General features: G+C 41.9%; 1 protein-coding gene across 2 annotated transcripts in view; it reads left to right on the top strand.

Annotated features, from left to right (window-relative positions):
• dbn1 (drebrin 1) overlaps positions 1-8,424 on the top strand; it is a 135,679-nt gene that overhangs the window by 114,499 nt on the left and 12,756 nt on the right. For both annotated transcript variants that reach the window (XM_078286893.1, XM_071897392.2), the window contains exons 6-9: positions 478-555; positions 2,726-2,877; positions 4,558-4,615; positions 8,114-8,170. In XM_078286893.1, coding sequence (XP_078143019.1) covers positions 478-555; positions 2,726-2,877; positions 4,558-4,615; positions 8,114-8,170 — 345 coding nt within the window. The remainder of the gene's footprint in view (positions 1-477; positions 556-2,725; positions 2,878-4,557; positions 4,616-8,113; positions 8,171-8,424) is intronic.

Raw genomic sequence — 8,424 nt, 5'->3', positions numbered from 1 at the left:
CTGACCTTCGTGGGGGAAGGGGGGGGGGGGGGGGGCAGTAATTGTGCTTTTAGTTTCTCACCCTGAAAAGGTCATTTACACACACACACACACACACACACACACACACACACACACGCTCATTGACACACACACACACACACACACACACACGCACACACACACTCTTGCTCTCCTGGCTATTATTGTGACTAACAAACCACACTGCTACTTCCCCTCTCTCTCTCTCTCTCTCTCTCTCTCTCTCTCTCTCTCTCTCTCTCGCTGTCTCTCTCTCTCTCCCTCACTGTTTTTCTCTGTCTCCCCCTCTATTTCTCTACCTCTCTCTCTCTCATTTTGATCGTCTTTCTTCCTCATTTTTTAATTCTCTCTTTTTCCTCTTTCTTTTGCCATTGCCTTCTTTCTATCTCTCTCACACGCCTCTCTCTCTCTATCTCTCTCTTTCTCTCTCTCTCTCTCTCTCTCTCTCTCCTCCAGGGCACGGTGTACCAGAAGACCAACGCAGAGGTGGAGATGAAGAAAATCAATAGAGAGGAATTCTGGGAACAGGCCAAGGTAGGCGTGGTGAAGGAAAGAAGGAGGGAGGGAGGGAGGAGGGGAGGAGGTACGAAAGAAGGGAGGGAGGAAGACAAAGGAAGAAGGGGAGAAAAGAAGAAGGGTGGGAAGGAGGGAGGCAGGGAAGGAGTAAAGGAAGGAGGGAGGGAGTGAGAAATGGGAGGAGGAAGGAAAATAAAGGGAGGCAGACAAGGAAGGAGGGAGGGAGGGAGGGAGGGAAGGGATGTTTGAGGGAAGGAAAGGAAACAAGGAAGGAAAGAGGGTGGAAAGGAAGGAATGAGAGGCTGGGAAATAAGGAAGGGAAGTGGGAGGGATGGAAGGAAGGAGGGAGGGAGGGAAAGAAGGAAGGAAGACAAAGAGGGAGGGCAGGAAGGAAACAAGGAAGGACTGAAGGAGAAGAAGGAGGGAGGGAAGAAGGAATGAAAGAGGGAAGGAAGGAATGATGGAGGGAAGGAGGAAGGGAAGAAAAGAGGGAGGATAAATGCTTACTTAGGTTCTCTAAGTTTGAATTTGGAGAAAAGTATATTTTGTAGGAAATATTTAAAACAATTTTCACTATTTCTGAATAGTAGAAATAGTTTTTATTCAGAGTTCAACAGAGTTTCTAGGAATCCTTCAACACGAGTCTTTTCTCAGTCGTAGAAATATTAATCGATTTTATTATTTTTTTTTTAGTACAGAAACACTTTGAATCCTCAATACTGGTCTTTTCTCAGCAGCCAATAGACCCAGTCAGATTTCTTAGAGCGTCTCAGTGTGAGCGGCTGCGATGTGGATCTGAGTGGATCTGAGTGGATCTGAGTGGATCTGAGTGGATCTGACTGGATCTGGGTGGATCTGAGTGGATCTGAGTGGATCTGACTGGATCTGACTGGATCTGAGTGGATCTGGGTGGATCTGAGTGGATCTGGGTGGATCTGAGTGGATCTGACTGGATCTGGGTGGATCTGAGTGGAGGTGAAGGACAGAGTCTGTGTGTCCCGCAGCAGCAGCTCTGCCCTCAGCAGGCTGAGAGGAAACACAGAGCGACAGCCGGCCTCACTCTGCCGCAGGTCTTTCACTGGGTTTGCCCTTCACAAGTCGCACAGCTCTGGTCCAGACTCTGGTCCAGACTCTGGTCCAGACTCTGGTCCAGACTCTGGTCCAGACTCTGGTCCAGACTCTGGTACAGACTCCGGTCCAGACTCCGGTCCAGACTCTGGTACAGACTCCGGTCCAGACTCCGGTACAGACTCCGGTCCAGACTCCGGTACAGACTCCGGTACAGACTCCGGTCCAGACTCTGGTCCAGACTCTCAGTGTGTCTGAAACTGTTGACCTGCAGAGCGGTTCAGCAGCTGAGCAGTTAAATATCGCTGATGTCAGACAAGAACCACAAATATACAAAAAGAAAGCAAGCGTGGAAGTGACTAATTACATTCTCTAGTTACTGTCATTTAGTAGCGGTTTTGTGCACTTGTACTTTTTTGAGTATTTTTTTTTGTCATTAATTTTACTTTTATTTAACTACATTTTGGCTGTAAGTATTGTACTTCGCTACATTTTAAATCACATTCATCACAGAGAACAGACTCTCCATAAGCAACAGAAACTGGACCAATGTAACACATCCATGTCTTCTTTATTTAGAGTGTCTCTGTTAGCCGGGACAGCAGTTCATTTCAAGCTAGCTTTGACATGAAGTTTGTATTTTAAAAACGATAAAAAACGAGTAAATGTAAAAAAAAAATCTAATTAGATATGCATTGCAGAATGATTGGGGGAAATGTAAACTAGACGTAGACAGCAGTAAATTGGCTATAACTCTAAATGAGAATGATATTTTCAATCTATGATCTTTATCAACGTCTATTCAGGACCAATAGGAACAACATTGATTGGGAGAGTCTTGAAACTCCAGTGGGTGGAGGGTTTTTGTTCCAAAGTGAACGGGCCAGAAAGTGAGTTTTGAAAGCCAGAAACCTCAGCAGCTGGTGAAGTAATGGATGAGTCACTGTTATCGTTCAACAAGCCCATCAACCCCGCGCAGATATAATATGGTCATTATGCATTTTGTTAGACTGTAAAAACCTTTCTTATTGCCCTCCTTGAAGAGTGCTGTAACAGGAAAGTTGATTGAAGAGTGCGTTTTGTTGTGTGTGTGTGTGTGTGTGTGTGTGTGTGTGTGCAGCGCGAGGAGGAGCTGAGGAAGGAGGAGGACAGGAAGAAGGTGGCGGAGGAGCGGCAGCGTTTCGAGGAGGAGCGGATGGAGCTGGAGAGGAAGGAGCAGGAGGACCGAGAGAAGAGGTACCGCGAGAGGGAGCGGCAGATCGAGGAGCACAGGTACAGATCCAGATCCAGATCCAGACTCTGTTCACACGCACAGAGGATTGTCTTCTTAAAGTCGAGATGAAACGGCATTTCGAGAGTATCTAACTTCCGTATCGTGACGTATTTCCGAGTGAAACAGGAAAGACAGGCGGGACGTAACGTTGGGAGGAATTTGATTTGAACGTTGAAAAGTGGGCGTGTCATAACACCCGAAGACACACCGAACTACCGTGCTGTTGCTAGCTAGCTAACTAATGAATCTTAGCTCTGGGCGCTAAAAGTTGAAGATTGATTGATGGGTGGATGTCATGACATTATTGGTTGAAATTGGTTATGGGCATGCTTACGTAAGCACACGGCATATTTTGTTTTAAAGGAAGAAAACATGATTGAATTTTGTTATAAGAATACAAAGAAATAGATTTTTTGTATTTTTTTTTGGCATATATTGTTAAATAGGTGCACAATATGACCGGGGATGTGATCTAAAAGGGTTAAAAAGGCATTTTTCATTTCATCTCGACTTTAAAGGAACAGTCAGTGATGTGGACTCTTTAGTGACATCTAACAGCAGCCAGAGGAACTACAACAACATTGGAAAATGTTCTGTCCCGCCACGCTAAAAATATTTTCTATAGTGTTTCTATAGTCATTCAGTAGCGGTGCTGCGCTGAATATTTATACAAATGTATTTCTGCTGAGACGCAACTTTGTTAAAAATCCTAGGGAAACACTGGAGCTAAAGTTTGCCATGTAGCTTGTGTGGCTAACATTAGCTACATCATCAAATATAAGGCCACTGTGCAATACTTTTCATGATGACTATGTAATATTACCCATGCCTTAATGCTACCAATGATGACTTGCACTCTTTATAAATGACTTTAATTCTAATTCTTTTCTATTCTTATTCTTATTTACTTATTTTGCTTTTGTATTTTATGTCTAAAAATTGTCTGGAAAGTGTGTCTCTTACTGTGTCAGTGTTTTTTTTAATTTATTTTTTTAATGTTTTTATGTTGCACCAGAAAGACTGGCGAACAAGACTTTTTGTTATACTGGACTGGTATAATGACAATAAATTGAATTGAATTGAATTGAGTCCTAGGATCCCTCCGCCTTTAAAATGCTGCAGCAATGTTCACTCTGGTTTTGGAGCAGCTGTGTCATCGCGGCTTTTTCGGGCTTTAGGCTTCGTTGCAGTTTGTGCGTTCAGAACTGAAAGAAGTCCTGAATGCAAGGGGGTTGTGTGGATCATCTCCACCTAAACAGAAAGTACGGGCCGGACTGCTTGTTTAGAAATCTTGAAATCTCAGCAGCCGTTGAGGAAACAGTGGAGCGACTGGAGCTTTGATCAAAAACACCCGCTCATATATTATGGTTATTTTGTGCAACGAGCCAGTAAAATATTACTGATTGTTCCTTTAACCTGACTACTGAAGTCCGGTTTTGGATCGACATGTAAACATCATAACTGGGTTAAAAGAGCCGGGTTTAACTCATGCTGCCGTTATGAGAAACCTGCTTAAGATTCAAAACCAAGTCCGCTCAGGAATATGCAAAACTATCTGTCACTACTGCCTCAAACTGTTCATCACACACTCTGGTGTGTAAAGAAGTAAAGTAGTATCTAATCTGTAATCTGTGTGTGCGTGTGTGTGTGTGTGTGTGTGTCTGTGTGTGTGTGAACAGGAAGAAGATGCAGGAGGAGGAAGAGGCCAGAGAGAGGTTGCAGAACCAGCCTGCCATAGTAAGTGTGGCTTTCGGTGTGTGTGTGTGTGTGTGTGTATAAAAATTAGATGAGATCATTAACCGTGACTGTCAGACTAGTGGCCATGAATCATTCATCCTGTCTGAGGGAGACGATGCAGTAAAAAATTAAATTCTGTGTCGGACACAATCAGTTTACATTTAATGGCGACATCAACGCTAAAATGAATTCGCTCACTCGTGTAGCGAATGTGAATACACACTTCTCTGCTGTTCTGTGACTCTCACTTCTCTGAAACGTGTGTGAACCGAGTGGTGAACCGCACTGAACCCAGGAGACTTTACACAAGAGACATTTCACACACAAGACAGTAACAGGACTGAGATTCACATTTTCAGGCGTCTTGGTGCTGAAATTTGGTGCCACCAGAGTCAAAGAAACTGAATTAAAGGAGTAAACACGTTCAAATAAGTTCAAATAAACAGAATTAAAGGAGTAAACGCGTTCAAATAAGTTCAAATAAACAGAATTAAAGGAGTAAACGCGTTCAAATAAGTTCAAATAAACCTCTCCGAACACTCTTGTTGTGAACGCACCCTTTTATTCTCTGTTCTCCTGCCTGCAGCTCTGTTCTTTGCTCCTGTATTGACAAAATTTCCAATAAAGTTCATCTTATGCCGTGGGGTCAAGAAAACCACCACTACTAGAGGAAATATATGGTTAACACTTTGTTTTCCGGGTCTGCAATTTCCCCGTTAATTTCTTAGGAGGTTTCCTGGAAAGAACCATGAATTTCTGTAGTAATTACTTTATTTAATATTACTTTTCCCATAAATAGTTTATAGTTTTGCAGTTCTTTACAGGACATTATTTTAGAAATGTTCAGTATCTTATCGACCGGACTGCTGACATTTTCTGTACAACTACTACTGTACATCGTTTCATAGTTCTTTCCAGGAAACTTCCTAAGAAATGACCAGTTCCTTTCTAGGAAATAATTAGGAAATTGTGGACAAATATGGTTTCCAAACAGCACAAATTTGCCAAATTTCACCATATTCCGAAAAGTATATGGCTAATACTGCGGTAGCCACTGCAAATGTCCCCCTTTATGAATTTATTTGGCAGATATGCTTTCATTACTACTACAGGAAATTCTTTGCTGAATGTTATACAGTAGAATCAAATAGAGGTGAGTATTTGTCACCCGACCTGAGAGCAAAACTTGATTTTTCCCAGCATTTTTCAGTAAAAAAAAAAGTGCAACAGCAGTTAATCAAACATCCAGTAACAAGTAAAACAGCTGCATCTGGATGTAAGATCTGCAGAGAACGCTGTAACCCGTCCCGCACCAGAAACAAAACCTGTAAAATTAGAAGAAAAGCAGTTGGAAGGCAACAGTAAACCTTTTCGGTGTGTTCGGTGTGTTTCGGCTCATGCGACGCTCAGTACGTTTTTAAAAGCCTCACACGTTCACTTCTTGAATCTAGTTTTGTAGGTTTGTCGGTGGCGTGCGGCGAGACACGCGCCTCTGATCTGCTGTTTCTGCTCTCACTTCCCTCTCCTCCACAGCATCACTTCCCCGTCCAAACGAGCGTACTAAGATGCCGTTTTGCACGCCTCTGGGTTTTATGCGGGAGTCACGCTGAGAGAGAAAAATGAAACTAATTTGGTTGACAGTGGGGTTTGTTTTTGGAGAACTGTGATTTTATGCTTTGTGTGTAGTAGGGAAACTGTCATTTAAAGTGTAGCAGTCCTGGTATGTCTTTGTGTTTGTGTGTGTGTGTGTGTGTGTGTGTGTGTGTGTGTGTGCTACAAGCACACATAAAACCATTAGGACATTGCAATCAACTGCCTGCTGTGTTTTATCACAGTATTTTAGCAGATGTTTCCTACATCTCTCAATCTCTATCCTTGGAGTCGGTTAGTACACACACACACACACACACACACACACACACACACACACACACACACAGGGGTTAGATTGCCTTGCCAGCCAATCTGACACAAAGAAGTCCCAATCATAAACTGAGGGATCATAACACGTCTAAAAGTCATGGAATTTTAAAATAGCATTTTCAAAGCCTGGCGAAATTATGAAAAATGGAAGAAAAGTTTAGCAAAAGACATAAAATTTTATTTGTGAAGTTAATGATTTTTCTTTCTTGAATACTGTCAAAAGGGTGTGACTGCATGGCTCCTGTCTATAATAATACAATCAGATTATAATCCTTGATTTTAAAGCCAACACCAGACTAATACTTAAAGTTAGTGTGGTTGATGGTGACTTTTTTTATTCGGTCTCATTAAAATTTGGAAATTTGAAAAGGAGTCAAGGAGAAATCATGGAAAAGTTGTTGAATTTCCTCAGTGAAAAGGTGTGTGAACCCTGATAAACCGTCCTGGGTGGGATAAGCCGTCCTCCTGATTGGCCCGATGGGGGCGCCGTGATTAAAAATGAACAAATCCCACATGTTCGACTTCTACTAATCACCACCAGGAGGCAGACGTGGACCATTTTTCACAATCAGCAGCTCATATGTTCCGGTAAATCCGATAGCACTTGAACGCAGCATTACCCACGTTGTTATGTAATATTAATCCCATCCAGACAGACAGACAGACACTGTAATCATGCGCTGTCATCAGGCTTTGTGCTGAAACATCAGTAATTTCAGTAAATATCAGCAGACATTAACTCTTGCTCCCTCTTCCCTTTGAGTCTCGGTAAACAATCAAATGACTCATGAAATATAAAACTAATCACTAGTTTAAAAGCCATCAGTTCAGCCAGCTGGCGGCTTGTTGTTCATGTTTAATAGTTGGCAAGTTGTTGTTTTCGCTTATTTACAGACTCTAGAGGTTCCTTGTTAAAACATAAATTAATAAATCCACACCTCTCATCATTTTTTAACGGTAGACTATCGGATGAATCACACCGCTAGATGTTTTCCCTCAGTGACTCGACACACACTTTCAGATCATTTTATTGCCCTTACTCTTTATTTCTGCTTTTTTTGTTTTTGTTTGTGTCGCATTCTCCTCTGTTTGAATTTGAGTATCATGTGGTTTCTAAAGTCTACAGTCTCTTTTTAAGTGTAGATGGGTTTCTTTGCTGCAGTTTGCGTTTCTTCTTTCCTCTCTTTTCAGTTTTTTATCATTTGTATGTACCTAATAAGACAACCTCTGTAAGAAAAATGGGAATCATTTGAAGAATTTCCCCAACAGAGGGTCACTCCTGCTTCATTTCCCCTCCTATCAGCCCTGTGGTTTCTCTCTGGTATTCATCACTGGTCCCGAATGAAACTGGTAGAAACTCAGAGGCTCTGTCGCCCCTTGCTGGCAGGTTAATGTAATCATTCCCTTCTTTTTTCTAATAAGGGATTTGTGTTTGATTACTCAGGGTTCAAATCTTCCAGGGGTTTCCTATAGTACATTATTTAAATTAGGTCAGGTTTAAACCCTGGAAGTCTCCAAGGAAAACCTCCAGCTTTTTCTGTTCTGCATCCTCATCTTCATCTCTCCTCCCTGCAGGCAGCAGAGCCGAGCCAAGAGGATCTGAACCAGGACAAGAAGGAGTCTGAGGTGGAGGTGAGTCTAGATTAATACATAATAATATTGATAATAATCATCTTAGTTCACATAGCACTTTTCAAAACACAAAGCGCTTTACAAAGGATAAAAAAAAACGAAATCAGCAGCATAAGCTACAGTATAAAAACAAGTAAGAAATCTAAAAACTAGGCAAGAATCATAAATGTGAGGTCAAAGACAATAATGAAAGCTCATTATATAAAAGCTAATAAGTCTATAAAAATGAGTTTTAAGAAGTGATTTAAAGGATG

Source organism: Centroberyx gerrardi, chromosome 11 (assembly GCF_048128805.1).
Source record: "Centroberyx gerrardi isolate f3 chromosome 11, fCenGer3.hap1.cur.20231027, whole genome shotgun sequence".
Classification (NCBI taxonomy): domain Eukaryota; kingdom Metazoa; phylum Chordata; class Actinopteri; order Beryciformes; family Berycidae; genus Centroberyx; species Centroberyx gerrardi.
Note: the sequence above shows the minus strand (reverse complement) of the source record. Positions and strands in the feature narration are given on the sequence as shown.